Raw genomic sequence first — 17,592 nt, forward strand, 5'->3', positions numbered from 1 at the left:
TCCTTAGAGGATCTGACATTGGGATTTTTAAAAAGTTACTGAGAGTCCCAAATACCCTGGAAAGGAATGTTGCCCCAGCCTGGACTCCTGACAGTCCTTGTTTTCTATCAGCCAACGGCATTCTAAATGTAACTGCTGGCCAAGCTGCCAAGTGTCAGCTACAAATGCTGTTTTATTTTTTATTTGGCTTTTCGAGACAGGGTTTCTCTGTGGTTTTGGAGCCTGGCCTGGAACTAGCTCTGTAGACCAGGCTGGTCTCGAACTCACAGAGATCCGCCTGCCTCTGCCTCCCATGCTGGGGGTTTTTAACCTCCATTTGCTATTGTCCTCCCCTTCCTGGGAGAAGTTTACCTTGGCTCAGGCCTTATGAACTCTTGTTTTTCACACCCTTGTGAGTTTTAATGGAGACTAAAACTGGGAATGGTGGTGCACACCTTAATCCCAGCACTCGCAGAGACAGGCGGATCTCTGAGAGTTGGAGGCCAGCAAGGCTTACACAGGAGTCCAGGACAGTCAGGAGTACATAATCAAGATTCTGGAGTGAAGGGCTGGAGAGATGGCTCAGTGGTTAAGAGCATTGCCTGCTCTTCCAGAGGTCCTGAGTTCAATTCCCAGCAACCACATGGTGGCTCACAACCATCTGTAAAGAGGTATGGCGCCCTCTTCTGGCCTTCAGGCATACACACAGAATATTGTATACATAATAAATAAATATTTGAAAAAAAAAAAGATTCTGGAGTGAAGGGGAGAAGAGAGGAGGGTGGGGAGGATGGAGCTCCTCTGGTTCACTTAGCTAGGAAGCTTAAAGTGAGTAATGGATGTTTCACCTGCATGCGTACCATGTACCGCTTGCGTCCCTAACATCCACTGAGACTGAAGAGGGTACTTGTTCCCCTGGAACCAGAACTGCAGATGGTTGGGAGCCACCATGTAGATGTAGAAATGAACCTCTAAGAACAGCCAGTGACCAGTGCTGTTTGCTGCTGAACCACCTCTCCAGGTACTGCACTGGTTTTGTTTGTTTGGTTGGCTTGGCTTTTATTTTTTGTTGTTATTCTACTATTATCTTCTTGGACAGTCTCAAATTCCAGAACCAGGAGTGTCTAAGAGAGCACAAGGACATCCGTCGCCACCTACTGGCGAATCTGGAAAAAGTGAACAGCTCTACAGTGTCTTAAGACTCTAGTCACAGGGCTAAAGGGACTCTGCAACACTCACTTCAGCCTAAATCAACAGAACGAAACATGGCCACATGAGATGCATGTCTGCTCACACAGAGGAAACCTCTCAAGAGGGGCAGAGTATTGCTCTGCCAGGATAGCCCCGGGCCTCAACAAATGCCTCTTCTAGGCACTGAAGGTAACTATCCCTTTTTCAGAGTTCTCCAAAAGGTTTAGAACACAGTGGATAGCGTTCCACTTCCTTCATTTCTGAATCCGAGGAACCAATTTGCAATTTCTCAGCCCTATAGTGCTGACAGTCATTAGGACAACACAAAAAAAGGAAACAAGGAAGGAAAGGCCTCAGGTGTGAAGTCTGGTACCACAGAAGAAAGAGGGAGAGAACCAGTAAGAAGGAAGGATAGATGAAGGTAAAAGGTGTGTGTGGAAACAAATGTTAGATGGCAGTGTAAGACTTCTAGGACACTGCAACCTACCCAGGGGAGATTCTCTTGGGACTGTGTGACCAGGGTTAATCTCAAGAGTATCATTCTGAGAGAATACAGACCTAATCCCCAACCTACACCACTGCACACCAACAACTCATCCACTGAATTGCAGAATCCAGAGCAGGGGAGGACTTGAGTTCAAGTCTGGAGTTAGAGCCTACCACTCACTATTTCCTTCTCCCTTCTATCCCTTCTCCATTCTTGCTGTGTTTTTAGGTGTGGATAGCAGGTAGAAGGAAAAGACAAAAGACTAAGAGAGAGAAAGGGAGCAAAACTGTATTAAAATACATTTCAGGAAAAAAAAAACCTAAAACAAGCTGGGACCTTAGCAAGTGAAATAAAACAACAATAGGAGGTGGCTGGAGGGAGTAAGTTTACCCATTCCCAGTAGAGCAGAGGACCTACACACATGCCATGCCTTAGTGGGGACCCAAGCTAACAAGATGATGTCATGAGGCAGATGGTGGGTCATCCTGGGATCTTCCCAACTGACTTTCCAGGGCATGGCTACCAGGCTGGAACTGACTTTTGCATCTAGAGAGGAGCTCTATCTAAGGCCATGCTGGATTGCACAGGGAGATGAAGGATGCTGGCAGGTACAAGAACACATGAACAACTGTTTATAAGACAGCAAGTGGCTACTCAGAATATTTCTTATTCTTTATAGTCAGGACAGTTCCATGACAAACTGAGAGAAGACCTGGCTCTTATGTGGATGGCTTTCATGTCTGCACAGAAGCACATGTTTCTCAAACCCTGGTTAACACCAACATCAACCAGGGCTTTACTATGTAGCATTGTCTGCCCTAGAACTCACTACCAGGCCAGCCTTGAATGCATTGAGATTCAACTGCCTCTACCTCCTGAGCTCTGGTATTAAAGGTCTGAGCTGCCCCTCCACCATAAAGAAGATATGGCTCTTTTAATGGCAAGTCAAATAGAAAAGTTTTGGGGTCTTTATGTCTTTAAGGAAGGTCTTACTCTGCAGCTCATGCTAGCCTCAAGCTCACTATGTAGCCTGGCTATCTTCAAGCCTTGATCCTCCTACCTCGGCTTCCCACATGTGGCATGTCACCTGTCTGGTATTTTATGTCTTATGATAATATGCTGTGGATCTTGAGTGTTATTCTTGCCCCTGAACCAATAAATATGTGTTTATGGATCGACATATGGATCAGTCAACCTATGGAGTGAAAGGGGGGCAGAGCGCTTTTCAAGTTCCATATGTAGGCATAGTGAACAAAATCACCTTGTTAACTACACAGGACTTTAAAGATTACAGCAGAAACATGGTGTGGAGTATAAGAGCTAACAATCCTCAGTAAAAACTGGGAAAAACTGTCAGTCACACACCTTTGGAATCTCCATACACAGGAGGCAGAGGCTGATGAACTTCTCATTTACATAACAAGTTCCAGGCCAGGGAGGGCTACACAGAGACCCAGTGTCTAAGAGAGAGGAGGAAAAGGAAACAGAGCTCTCAGGCTAGCCCAGTGCACGGTACAGTCTGTAATCCCTACACCTGGGAAGTGGAGGCAGGAAGGAGAGGTGAGGCTGTCTCAACAGAACAAAGCAACAAAACTTTGGCCAAACATGTGACCTTATTCTTTTCTTCCAGCACCTAACAAATAATAAATGAAGGCAGGAGTAGAACACTTCTGACAAGAGACATGATGACCTCATTTCTAGAGCTTCCTTGAGTCAGAGCAAAGGGGGCCTGTGACTCACCTGTGAAATCATGTGATTATTCAGGGGAGGCTGTTGCTGAGGAGTGGGTGGGAGAGCAGGAAGTTGCTGCTGCTGTTGCTGCTGCTGTTGCTGCTGGGCAGGACAAGGGAGAAGGCCCCGGACAGACTGGGGTGAGGTGGCCTGGTTGCACACTTCTGGGGCACCTAGTGCCATACCTAAGGCAAAGAGGAAACCCACCCAAAGTTGTAAAAGTACAAACCACAAATATAACTACTCCTGAAGGGCCCAGCTTCAGGATTTTACTTTTTCCTTGCCCTTTTCTGTCACTTCCTTCTACCCATGCCCCACATTTATCCAAAGATCGATGCAAGGGTACAGATGTATTGCAGTTTCTCTGCTGATAGGCATCCACCTCTTAGCAGGTTTCTGCTTCCTAAAGTCAGGAACCACCTTGAACGTCAATGTCTGGTTTAGGAATTAAAATGTTCTACAGGGAGAGGCAGGTAGATCTCTGTGAATTTGAGGACTGCCTAGTCTACATAGTAAGTTCCAGGATAGTCAGGGTACATAGAAAGACCTGTCTCAAAACAAACAAACAAATAAAAAACAAAACTCCTCACAAATGAGATACTGTTGAGGCATCTTCCTGACGTGTCTAAAATCAATCTGTGTGTCACAATGTAGCTGAAAATAGAAAGCTTCAGAGATTCCTGGTCCCTTATGGGACTCTGTGTTCTTCTCACTTTCTCCTCAACTTGTATAATACTATTCTTATAAAAGCTGATTAGAGAGCAACTTGTTTCTTCAAGCAATCATAGTCACACATATATACAACCTTTACCCAACAAATTTTCCCATTTCCAGGCTAAGGCTTTTGCATATTCACACATTTATTTATTTAGCTATTTATTTTAAGGTGCCACTGTTTTTGATGTTTTATTTATTTTTATTTTATGTGCACTAACGTTGGATTCCCTGGAACTGGAGCTACAGACAGGTGTGGACTCGAACCCTCTGGAAGAGCAAGTCTTAACCACTGAGTCACCTCTCCAGTCCCCAATACATATTCTTAAATAAAGAGAAATAAATGTTTGCTCTGGCTCAACATACAACATACTTTTACTAAATACATATTACATGTGAGGAATTATGTAATAAACTTAGGATATAAACCTTGGCCTTTTGAAAGGCACAGGATTTCCTGATGGGATACATATCCAACTATTAAAATTTGGTAAGAGCTGGGCAGTGGTGATGCACACCTTTAATCCAGCACCTGGAAGGCAGAAGCAGGTGGATCTCTGTGAGTTCGAGACCAGCCTGGTCTACAGAGCTAGTTCCAGGACAGGCTCCAAAGCCATAGTAAACCCTGTCTCGAAAAACTAAAACTAAAAAAAAAAAAAAAAGAAATGGCTGGAGAAAGATAGACATTTGAAGCTACAATGGCAAACTAACAAGTTAAGCTTTATTAAGTAGCTTGAAATTTGTTATTATGTTTTTAAACAATTTATTTAGTACGTCTACAGTGTTCTGTCTACATGTATACCTGCACACCAGAAGAGGGCGCCAGATCTCATTATAGATAGTTATGAGTTACCATGTGGTTGCTGGGAATTGAGCTCAGGACCTCTGGAAGAGCAGCCAGTGTTCTTAACCTCCAAGTCATGTCTCTAGTCCTATTGTCTTCTTTTTGAAACAATATCTCACTATGTACTTCTGGCTGGCCTGCATTCACCGTATAAACCAGGCTGGCTTTGAACTCATAGAGACCCCCCTGCCTCAGCCACCCAGGTTGCCACCATGCCTTGTAGGCAATGGTGTAGGCAATGTAGAAACATGAGCTTTATGTGTGTCTGTGTCCATGGTCAACAGAAGGTGCTAGTTTCAGAACCACTCACCCTGTTTCATGGATTTGTTTATTGAGCTAGGCTGCTTGGTCAGCGAGCCTAGAAAATCCTCTAGTCTTTACCTTCCCAGTGCTGAGATTGTAAGTATACACCTTCATGCTTAGCTTTTCTGTTTGTTAGGATTTTTTTTTTTTTTTTTTTTTTTTTTTTGAGACAGGGTTTCTCTGTGTAATGCCCTGGAACTCACTCCGTAGACCAGGTTGGCCTTGAACTCACAGAGACGTGCTTGCCTCTGCCACCTGAGGGCTAAAATTAATGGCGCGCACCACCACACCCAATGTGCTTGATTTTTTTTAAAAATAGTTTTATTTTATGTGTATGACTATTTTGCCTGCCATGAATGTATGTATGTATGTAGGTATGTATGTGTAGTACATTCATGCCTGGTGCTCAGAGGCTGAAAGAGGGCATCTGATACCCAGGACTGGGGTCACAGATATTCGTAAGCACCAGAGTGCTGGGAATCAAACCCAGGTACTATGGAACTGTGCCCTGAGCTAATGATCTATATCAGTTGGATAACATAAAATAATCGAACTCCAACTAGTCTTTCTTCCCTCCTTCCTAAAAATGAACAGAGTCTGAAAGAAAATCAAAGAGGCAACTAGATTTAAGAATGGATAACAGATCCAAGAAATCAGATTTCTCCTCCTCCTCCTCTGAACTATACTGAACCAGATGTGTCATCCAAAGTGAGTTATTAAGGATGCTTTGCAAAAGCCCAGCAAGAAGGGCAGGTGTGACGAAGGGAGAAGCTGCGGTACCTGGCCTAGAGATCCTTCCTGCACTGCCACCTTTACTGCTGTCACCTCGGGTGAGGATGGAGATTCCACTGAAGCTGCTGGCTTTGGTGACAGGGGGTCGCATACTCCGGACAGAGCCATCTGAGTCTGTGCTGCTCCAAGGTCGTGGCTCCAGGGATTTGAGTTCGCTGTCTGTGCTACTCTGTCGGCTGCTTGAGGTGCGACTCAGCCCTTCACGGTTCCCCCTGCAGAAACCACAGTAGTTAGAGTACCCCCCACCCCCCCTTCAGCAAAAGAGCCGAGAGAGTTCTTTTTTTTTTTTTTATTCTTTCGCTAACCAAGAAGGGGGACATCTTGTTAGCTGGGTGGCCAACTAAGATTAGATGAGGGCAGACAAACAAGGTCCATACAGTAACAAATCTGGAGGACAGTGAGTGTACCAACACTAATTCAAGGCAGAGGGGAACCACATAGGCAGGACTGAGACTGATTGTGGTCTCTCTCTTTCCCACACCTGCAGAGATCTCACACATGCAGCGAAGGGGTAGTTGCGACTTGTGGAACTCCTAGAAGTTACTGTTGGCAGAAGGTAGGAGTAGCCAGGGACATGGGTAAATCCCACAAAAGGTCTCCCAGACAGCATGCACCAGGAGAGGTACTGGGTATGAACATCTTTCCTGGGGTTGGAAGATGACAGTGAACAGTCTGACTGTTGTTTCCGTGCTGGTCTTTCAGGACAACAGATTCCACAGCCACTGAGGACTGGAATCTGGTGCTCTTATGTGCTATAAGGTGTGTTTGTGTGTGTATATGCAGGCCCCCCACGTGTATGGAGGCCAGAAGTAGACATCAGGCATCTTTCTAAAGTGTTTTATACATTGTCTTCATTTGTTTTGTGTACACGTATGGATGTATGTTAGAAGACAACTTGCAGGTGTGGATCCCAGGAACCATACTCCAGCTGTGGGGCTTGGTGGCAGGCAGGCATCTCTTCTTGCTAGGTCATCTCACCAGCCTTCCACTTTTTTTTTTCTTTTTTGAGACAGTGGTTCTTACTGAATCAATTAGGCTGCTGGCCTAATTGAGCTCCATGGATGCTCTTGTCTTTGCCTCCACCCCCATTCCTAGGAGAGGGTTTACAGATGTTCTACCACCCATCCAGTTCTTCATGGATGTTGGGGATCTGAATTCAGATCTTCATGACTGTGCAGCTTTATAGACCAAGCCATTTCCTCAGTCCTTCTGCTGTGCACTCAGTGCTTCTTACTAAAGGCAAGAGTCCACAAGTCCCTTCATTTTACTTTCACTTAACAACTACTACCTAAGGTGCCCAGATGACAACAATAATAAATAAAGATTTTGGTATATACATTGGTGAATAACTTGGCAAAATCATGGTAGTGTGGGTTCCCTCCTTTTTTACCATTATCCCACCAAAACCAAACAGAAAATATTACTCAAATCACCTTAGTTTCAAATGCCCTTTGCCTCAGTTATTCTGAGAACTAGCTGACTTGAAACTTGAAATTCTACTGCTCTGCCTCACAACTTCTGTCTTACTGCAGGTATGTGCCATGAGAGGCTTATGGTCCTTTCCTAGTTTCTATTAGCCGTGCTGCCCATGGAGAGCTAAGAACAGACTGGCACAACAGATCAGGAATATGACAATTCTTAATTTCTACTCGAAATATATATAACCTCATGCTTCTTTCTATGTAGTCAGAATAAGAGACCGTAACATATTCCTGTTTTCTCCAAAACATGACCTTTTTTCTTCAAATGCTAAGAGCAAAAAGGGAATCAGAGATTGTTCAAAAATAGATGTGAAGCCGGGCAGTGGGCAGGCGGATCTCTGGGAGTTTGAGGCCAGCCTGGTCTACAGAGCAAGTTCCAGGACAGGCACCAAAGCTACAGAGAAACCCTGTCTCAAAAAAACCAAAAAAAAACAAAACAAAACAAAACAGATGCGAAGCAAGAGCCAGTAGCTATGTCTCAGCCAGGATACCCAAGGCAATGACGTGTGTCTGTGGGTGAGGCTGCTCCTTAGACACTGGAGCATGAATTCTGTTGGCTTTCTTCAATTAAAACATTGTCTTATGTATTAGGATAACCCTGTCTTTTACGTTCTCATTCTTGATACCTGAGGTAGACAGCAAATGAGGCAACCTTAAACTAAGTACCTTGGAGAGTTATGGTCGAAGCTGTAGTGCTTTTCTACCTAACCAGGTTCCCCATGGCAGAGAGGGTCAAATGCTCAACATGTGGACTGTCTGTTAATTTTATACAGTGTCCCTTAAGAGAGAAGCTAGAGAGAAAGCAAAGCAGTCTGTACAAATAATCATTTCACTAAAAGTATGGCAATTTGGGAGAGTAACTTAAATTAAATTCTGGGAGTGGATTGGGCTGTCTGCAAGTTAGAGGATGTGGTAGGGAATAAAAGGCTAGCTCAGCCTAACTGCTGCCACTGTATCAAGATGGGGTATATACACTGCCCAAGCAGGCCTCAAACCTGGTGTGTAGCCAAGGGTAACCTTGCACTTTTTATCCTTTTGTTTCTACTTTTTCACGCTGGGATTAGAGGTGTGCACCGCTGTTCCCACTCTCACGTCGTGCTGGTGACTGAACCCAGGTCCTCTGTACACTAGGTAAGTTCTCTATCAGGTACCTGACCAGCCCTAACCTAGCTTAAAAAAAAAAAATTGTCCTTAAACCTTTACATCGTCTTCTAACTTTTTCATTTTTATGAGGCAGGGTCTCACTGTAGCTCTGGCTGTTCTAGAACTTGCTATGTAGACCATGTTGGCCCTGGAACTCATAATGATCCTCCTGACTCCACCTCCTCCCAATTCAGTTGTTTATTTTTTTTTAATTATTTATTATGTATACAACATTCCTTCCATGTATGCTTGCATGTCAGAAGAGGGCACCAGATCTCATTATAGATGGCTGTGAGCCACCATGTGGGTGCTGGGAATTGAACTCAGGACCTCTGGAAGAGCAGCCAGTGCTCTTAACCTCTGAGCCATCTCTCCAGCCCCTTCAGTTATCTATTTTTAAAAAGTTTTTTTTTTTTGATTAGGTGGATATATGGGTGTCAGTGAGAGGTATGTGCATGCAATGCAGGTGCCCATGGAGCCCCATATTCCCCTAGAATTACAGGCAGTTGTGAGCTACCTGATGGGAGTGCTGGGAGCTGAACTCAGGCCCTCCAAGATCAGTATGTGCTCTTAACTGCTGAGCCATTTCCTTAGCCCCTACTTTATTTAACTGTTTATTTTCTTTACATTTAAACAAATTTGTGTGTGTATGTAAATGTCAGAAGATAACCCACACACAGGAACTGATTTTTCCTTCTGCCTTGTGAATCATGGGGTTGAACTCACGTCATCAGGGTTGTCAGCATTTACGTGCTGAGTTATCTCCCTGGTCTTTAATCAAAACTCAGTCTCATTTCTCAGCTTGCAGCAAAGCTCTGGAGAGGCGAGGCTGCAGCTGTTCGCAGCCTCTTGAGCTAGGCATCTGTGCACTAGGTACAGCCTGTGCTCACGGAGAGCACCACCCTCAGGGTGAGTGTGAATTAGGGCTGTAATAGAAGACAGGCTGAGAGGAAGAAGAGATGTCGGTAAAGAGCTGGGGTGGGACAAGAAAAAGATACTGGACAAAAATCAGCCTCAGTTTTGACACAGCTTTTGTTTCCTTTGATGGAAACCAACTGACCAGGTCAAGATACTGAAAGAGCTGGACTAGATAAGATTAAGATACACTTTGGCTACTGGAAAGCACTGTTCACACATAGGAGTTAAGACTATTATAGGCACTCTGGGATGATTACGACCACAAAGTGTATACTATCAAGCAGAATTTTCATTTTTTTAAATTTGAGAACTCTACTTATCTTTGGTCCCATTAACAATGCAAAGCTCACTCTGCCTCTGGTTGTCAGATGTACCTCAGGGTGGTACTATCCAGAAATAGAAAAGATCAGAGGGGCTGGGGAGATGCTCAGTGGTTAAGAGCACTGGTTGCTCTCACAAAGGACCTGGGTTTGATTCCCAGGACTCACATGGCGGTCTCACAACTGTCTGTAACTCTTTTCAGGGGAATCCGATGCCCTCTTCTGGCCTCTGTAGGCACTGCATGTACGTGGCGCATAGACACACATGCATGCAAAATACCCATACACATAAAATAAATCTTTAAAAAAAAAGTTCAAAAATATGGAAATTCTTTATCTCAAGGGTGGGAAATTTCATTGTCCCAATCTCTTTTTCCTCCTCTTCTTTTTAAGATTATTTTTATTTCTGTGTATGTGTGTGTCTTTGTGTGTGTAGGTGCACATGAATGAAAGTACCTGTGGAGACCACAGGGCATCCGGTCCCTTGGAGATGTGAGTGCTGGGAAACAACTTCAGGTCTTCTGTTACACAGGCGACCACTGAGCATCTCAGTTTAACTAGCTTTAGAAACGTCAGTAAGGACAGCACAACTAAAGCCTTAGAAATGAGACATATTCTGGTTTCCTTTGATACTTAGGATTTAAATATGGAGAAACCCTTTAGAAAGAGTAATGAGTTACAGAGTCAGATACCTATCTTTTCTGCGGTCATCTTCTGCTTAATATTGTCTCAAAGAGAAAACTACATAAAAAGACATTCACATATGTATTTGTATATGTGCACGTATTATCTTTCTGGAGATAAAACTATTCCCTAGTGTAGGTTCAGATAGCAGCTGTCCACATCTTCCCTAGAAGAGCAAAGGTGGTCAGCAGACACTTATTCTTTTACCTTACAATAGGTGTATGTCGGAATCTTTTAAAAATGTCCAATTCCAGGCAATCTGAGGGAGGATATGGTACCTACCTGTCTCAGACACAACTAGCTGTCCCCAACACCACCTCTCAGGACTCAATGAAACTGACAACAGTAAGGTCATTGAGAAGAAGCCTTTCCCCCAAGGGAAAAAGAAATCCAGTAAAGCAAAATCCACAAATTTAATTATTCTATAAGCAGCCATGCACGGAGCAAAACCACTCACTACACTGAAAAGATTACAGCAAAACAAAATTAAAATTAAAAAGGAGAGATATAGATCACACACAGGTACCTAAAAATCTGCCTTCTCTTGTGAGAGCTAGAAGAAAAGGCTTCTTTGCAGAGTCTGCTGGTTAACACCAAAACAAAACAAACAAAACAAAAATAGCATCATTTTAGGATTCTCTGAACCCCACTGATAAAGCTGAGCGATAAGAGAGAACATGTGAATGGTACTAACCTGATATCACTTAGATATCCGTTCTGGCCAGTCTAGGTGAGGGAGAAAATGGAAAATAACTCATAAGAAAAATAAGGCATAACAGAAAAGGACGTCCATGATGCTATCAATACCCACGATCTTCAAACCAAAGCTCTCACCCCACCAACAGGGAGAAAGGGAGCAAGGCTAGGGTAACCGACTGCCTTACCCGAGCCTGACTCCTCACCTTTCCTGTGAAAACACTTGGTATTTTTAGCCTTTCCACAATGTTTAAAATGAGGGTTGATAAAGGGAGCATGGAAAGGAGGAAGGGGAAAGTTACAAACCTAATTATTTCTTTTTTTTTTAAACCTCTACATTAGTGAACTGACTATAATAATCAACATACTGTATTTTAAGAATGTTCAAAGGAAGGGAGACACGAGAAGGAAACTTCGTTTTTTTGGAAATTAATCTCAGTGGCTGTTGTCTTTCTGCCCTTTTGATTTGCCCAAAATAAAAGGCTCTCTGACTTGAGCCCCATTATGGGTGAGATACTGGGGCAGCAGATACCGTTTAGAGCCTAGAAAAAATGAGGACATTAGAAGTCTGAAGCCGTCCCACCGGGATCACTTTTTCTGATAAAGCCACTGAGCTGAGTGAGGTGAGCACTGTGGTGGACTTCCAAACCTCCGAAGAAGGCACCAAGAGCATCCAGCAGTTGAGCATGTGGGCTCTGCACAGAGCAGAGACTCCTCCATTGGGCAGCTTTCCCAAGACACAGCTCAGGCTCTAGAGAAGGCTGCAGCAGCAGCATTTCCATCCGAACACCCTTCTTGGCACTTCCCGTTCTGGGCCTGCCTCCTTGTCCTCACTCTACCCTCAATCACTCCCTCTGCCCAGGAGGGTTCCTCTCCACATGGAATCTTTGGAGGATGGTGGGCTTTGGCCATTTCTCCTCCTCTAGGTCTTCTGAGATTCGAGGCCTCTACTACAAGAGCTAGGAAGTACTGAAACGAAAGTGATAAACCCACGAGGATTTAACAAAGAATACATGTGTTAGCAGAGGCTTGAGCAACTAGAAATCAGGAGGGAAAAGGAGAGAAGAGCTAACTCTGCCTTCCTAATGGCTGTAGGCAGATGTGTTCCACTGTGGTTGATAAGTAGCCCCAATGTTCTAAAAAAGTTGTCTGTGCTTTCAGATCATAGGGTTTTGCAAAGGGCTTGACACACTGAGGCAACCATTTCCCATGTGTCAGTGAGGATGCAGATAGCTAGGCTGTCATTGCTGGCACTTGTGAAGACCCCAGAGTAGAGCGAGCTAGCAAGAGGTAGCTCCTATTAGGTTATGAACACGGACTCTGGAGCCAGACTGTCTACCTAGCAATGTTTAAGAGGTTGTTACCAAACCTCTCTGTGTTTTATTTATAAAATAAGAAAAATATTCAAAATAACAGACCTATTGTGAAGATGTGAATTCACCTATATAAAATGCTAAGTATAGTGCCTAAAAGCTAATGCTTACTACGTGAGTATTTCTATTCACAGTTAGGGTCATCCTGGTCATAACCATGATATCTCTCATTCCACCCACAGGGTTTGCAGGTGATGTATGAACTCTCTGAGTAGGGTTAATTTGGAGGGCAGACTTTTCTGACTCAGAATGGAAGTCTACATAATAGAAGGTAAGAAGTTGCTTCTTGAATTCTAGGCCAGAAAGCTTGTTGTGTGTCACTTTCTAGGAAGGATTCGTAAAAGTACTTGGCTCTCTCTAGATAATGGATCAAACACACGGGAGTTCAGGAGTTTAGTTGGAGACGATATTTTTCTGAGTGAGGTGATGATGAAAAGACACACACACGTTGTTTTGTGTGTGTTTGTGTGTGATATAAAAATGGGAGGGGTGTCTTGATGAGAGAAGAAGACAGAGGAGTGGGAGGGAATAGTGTTCATCCACATGATTTGACTTCCTTTGTTGCTACTCTGACAGTAAGATGTTTTCCTATCTGGATCCACATGTTCTGGAGATCTGTTTACCTGCTGCTCATCTAAACCCTTTCCTGAAACAAGCTATACATCTCTTAGACTAACAGGCAAAGGTAACCAGATACAGGGGTAACAAGTGCATCTGAAATGGCCCACGTTCTTAAAAACAAAGCTATCTAGACTCGGTGATGCTGCCCTTTGGACTATGGAGCCCTTCGTTTTCTAGGAACAAGGTAAGAAATAACGGAAGAAGGAGACTCCCCATTCAAGCAGTACCAGAGGGAGCAAGAGTACCCTGTGCATGGGGATGTGGGGTCTGTAGAGGATGATGCCAGAACAGCACTTGACTAAAGCATCAACACAGCCTAGAAACAAGCTGGCTAAACAAGATGGGTGTCGAGCCTGTATGGATGCTGAGTCTTCTACTGAGAAACAAAGATGCGCAGAACAGACAATGGGAATCTACAAGGCAAGCTGGAGAAGGCCCTGCTAGCCAAGACTTAGGTCCTTTCATAATCAGCTCTGCCGAAGGCATTTCTCTTTCCGGTCTAGTTATATTTACCAAATTCAGCCACTCCAAGTTTCGGTTCTCTTTGGATACCATACAGCAAAATATATTTTAAAATACAAATAAATACCTGTAGCTTCCCAATAAGCCACATTCAGGGTTAGTAGAGGTCAAATCTGGGACTGACTGATGTTGGTTTAAAAAAAAAAAAAAAGAAAAAGGAAAAGAAATACAAAGAGCCAACAACATTTATGGTGGGTTCATCCCATTCACAGTTCCAAGGTTAGAGCTAAGAGCTAGGATCTGACAACTCTCAGAAGCTACACTTACCTCTCGGGCAAATATTCTCTCTCGGACCCTTTGATATTCCTCCTCTCTCTCTTCTATTGACTTGCTCCTCCTTCCATCCTGCAATGGAACTCTGATCTAGATCGATGAGCAGAATTAAGCTAGTTAAGTTCTCCTCGTACTGCAAGCTCACTGCACACCAGCAAGGAAGAGAAACCGGGAAAGTTTATAGTTGCCATCAAAAAAATGGAAAATAAAGAAATGAAATTTCCAGTCCTGAACAGGTTTCACTGGGTACATCTGACCATGCAGTTTGGGAGATCAGCTTTTCTGGATGGTAGAGGACTTGCCATACCCCACCCACCCCACATACCAAGAACAACAACTATTTATAAGGGTTGGGTTGCTTCCCTGGAGTAATCAAATACTGTTCAGTCAGTAAAGATGAAGACAACAGCCCTGGGAAAATAAACAACCGCTCTTTAGAGGGCAAGTAAGGGAAAGAAGGAAGCTGAAGAGGGCAAAGAAATAAGTGTTTACCAAAGCTGAATGTAGAGGAGGTTCACAGAACTAACACTCAATAGGACCCCGTCTTTTGTCCCTAATGCCATGTCCTAGCAACCCAAGTCAAACATGACTTAGCAAAGAGGGTCTTAGGCATTAAATCTCAGGGGTGAAGCTAATCTAAAAGACTACACATTTTTGTCACCTTAATTATAGCTATTGAAGGGAGTTGAGGAGACAGAAATTACAGAAACAAAAGAACAAAGAGAACAGAGCAACACAGAAGAGAAGGAGAACAAAATGGAAAGAAACGAGCAGAGAAAGGAGCAGATTAATGAGTACAGTGAAAAGAGAGGAGAGGAGTCAGATAGGGTACGGAAGGAAATGGAGCACACAGACTTCATGCTCTCTGACAGACAGTGAGGTGAGCAACAGGATGTCTCATGGGCAGATGACCACTTCCAGCTAGCCATCACCTTGCTTCCCAGCACTGCTTCTCCTCTTCAACTGCTACTGTGAACACTGTGGGGCGGGGGGATGTATGGAGAACCCTTCGCTACAGTGACTGCAAAAGCAAGGCGTTCTGAGAGGGAACTCACAGAGCCACTGTCAGCACACTACAGATAGCTCTGACCTGCAGTCAGATCTAAGAACCCACTGCTCTAGGCTGATACTGTCATTACCAGTTTCCAAAGGCAATCCAAGACTTCCGAAGTCTTGCTTCTGATTAGATACAGTCCTCATCACTCTTTAGACCTACAGCCCACTAACCATCTTTCATCAGCTCAATTACAGGAAGACAGAGACCCTCAACAGTGCTGAGCCTCTAGCACTGATAAGCCAGTGGCAGAGTAGAAAACATAATGGGGCGTCAAGGTAAATCCCAGCTCTGCTGACTCCCAGTAAAGTGACTTCAGGCAAGTAACTTGGCATCTCAGACTCAGTATTTTTATGTGTAAAGTGGTTAATAACCCCATTTACACTGGGTTGTGGAAAGAATCAAGAGATAACATATATATGTTTAAAGCAAAGCCCAGCTCAGGGAAAAATAGCAATATTACGTTTTTACTAATACCACAATCAGAAAGCACACAGAATCTACTCTACTACAGACAAAGCTTGAAGCTGTGAGATGAAAAGTTCACAACAGAACAGATCACCTTCCATTCCAATGTGCCTCTAGGCCTGAACACTTCCTGATCCAGGGAAAGGGTTTGGGAAAATGTGGAGAAGGGCATCAGGATGGAAAGGCTCTTTCTTGTTTTACAAAAATTTGTCTTTTTGTAGTTTTCTTTGCTTTCAATCAGACCCAGCATGTTTGTCCCCATTAGATAATGACACCTTTCTTAAAAGAACTCCCTTTCATAGTCAAGCAAGCAAGAAAGGTACTGGTCTCAAGACCATGTAATATTTCAAGAAAACGAATTTTGGCTCTAGAAGTAAGACATTGTTATAGAGTTGCTAACCCTTAGAGCGTATTGGCTCTACCCAACCATACTCTTCAAATCAATTCCCCTTTGGAGTCCAAGCAGATGCAGAATAACTCTGAACTTCCCATTTAGCTAGGAAAACTAATCCTTGATCATTTGCTATCTCCAGGGGTAGAGGTCAGAGCAGCAGCCAGACCCCCCACAAATGAAGGGATAGGACAGTTTGTTAATTTCTTAGTTCCACAGGAGTGTACCACAAAGGGACCCGAGTTCCCAGCATGGAAAGTCAAGTTAACTCACCTTGGTAGGAGGTGGGAAAAAGATTAAGGAGTTTGCCAAAGGGATCAGATATACCTTTATAACTGATTAAATTAGATCATAACTTTGCCAGTTCAAGGCTAGTCCTCAGCTAGCATAAGAATGAAAATGGGATAAAGTAGCTTTTGGTAGCTCTCTATGTAAAGTCTAGGGGTCAAGTGGAGGTGCTGGGGGTGGGGGGAGACGACACTGAAATCAGCTAGATCAAGGCTGACATGGAGAGGGGCCTTATTTTGTACAAAATGAAATGTGGTTAGAAGTTAGTGGCAGACCTAAAGAATTGTAGGCCAAATGAGGTCACTCAGCAAACCTGAGCACCATGTCTCTCTGGGGCTATGAGGGTGGTGCGCAACTCAACAACTGTAGTCAGATCCTCAGGGGTGAGCCAAAACCAACTCCAGATAACAGCTCTATGTATGTTTCCATTCTAAGACATTCTCAATTTTCTCCACTCCCCCACCCTCCTCCCTTCCCAGTTTCTCTTACTACAGTCTCTTTAGGCCCACCCTTTCCATTCTTCACCTGGTTATCATCTCGGTCCACACTGGCGTCATCTCTCTTGAGAATGAACCTCTGTTGAAATTCTGTGTTCTTCTCGTCTTTTATGTGTTCTGAGAACCTCTGTTCAGGGCTGAAGTGGGGAAGAAAGGAGAAAAAGACCTTTACGTTAGGAGGAGAGCCCCTAGGCACAGGTCTCTAAATTCCATATCCTCTACTCAGAGGATTTTTGGTGTCAGGAATCAAAAAAGTCACATGAAGGTTTAAAAGAATCTTTGTGTGTAATCTCTTCTCTCCCCCATCACCTTTTTCAGAGACAGCATCTCCTGTAATCTGCTCCTGGAGTGCTGATCTGTCTGCCCCTCACCTTTCCTGAGTACCACTACTACATGATGCCCACTCTCTGTGTATAATGCTTCATTCACAGCTGTGTCTGTCCTGTCTAATCAGAACCTGTCTCTAAGACCTCACAGAAAGCAGGAATCAATGAAACACCCTTCCCTCCCTGGAGGAGACACCTGGGTTCTATCTTCCACTTCTATCATAGCAGCTGTCCCATGGAAATCTTCCCAGTCCACAGTTTCTCCCTTACATTCTCGTGTTGCTGGTTTTGTTGATGATGACAGCTTTCCCAGTTTGATCAACATTATGGTCCATCCCAAAATAGGCAGCCACCCGGTGTAATAGCATCCGGTGATAGGAGGTCATCTGAGGGAACTTCTTGAACTGGTTACTGAAGGGGTACCAGGGATAAAAAATAAAAGATAACAGGAGAAGGCAACTAATTTTCCTCAACAGTGTCTAGAGTAGATTTTTTT

At 43.9% G+C, this 17,592-nt stretch overlaps 1 protein-coding gene across 7 annotated transcripts in view; it reads right to left on the reverse strand.

The window, feature by feature from the left end:
• R3hdm2 (R3H domain containing 2) overlaps positions 1 to 17,592 on the reverse strand; it is a 128,689-nt gene that overhangs the window by 17,321 nt on the left and 93,776 nt on the right. For 2 of the 7 annotated variants that reach the window (XM_050163815.1, XM_050163814.1), the window contains 7 exons: positions 17,367 to 17,507; positions 16,799 to 16,907; positions 14,067 to 14,162; positions 11,282 to 11,313; positions 11,114 to 11,170; positions 6,030 to 6,253; positions 3,398 to 3,573 (listed from right to left, as the gene is read on the reverse strand). In XM_050163815.1, coding sequence (XP_050019772.1) covers positions 3,398 to 3,573; positions 6,030 to 6,253; positions 11,114 to 11,170; positions 11,282 to 11,313; positions 14,067 to 14,162; positions 16,799 to 16,907; positions 17,367 to 17,507 — 835 coding nt within the window. The remainder of the gene's footprint in view (positions 1 to 3,397; positions 3,574 to 6,029; positions 6,254 to 11,113; positions 11,171 to 11,281; positions 11,314 to 14,066; positions 14,163 to 16,798; positions 16,908 to 17,366; positions 17,508 to 17,592) is intronic. The other 5 variants (XM_050163816.1, XM_050163819.1, XM_050163818.1 and 2 more) reach the window with 5 other exon arrangements.

This window comes from Alexandromys fortis, unplaced genomic scaffold (genome assembly GCF_014885135.2).
Source record: "Alexandromys fortis isolate MF-2015 unplaced genomic scaffold, M_Fortis_MF-2015_v1.1 scaffold_125, whole genome shotgun sequence".
Classification (NCBI taxonomy): domain Eukaryota; kingdom Metazoa; phylum Chordata; class Mammalia; order Rodentia; family Cricetidae; genus Alexandromys; species Alexandromys fortis.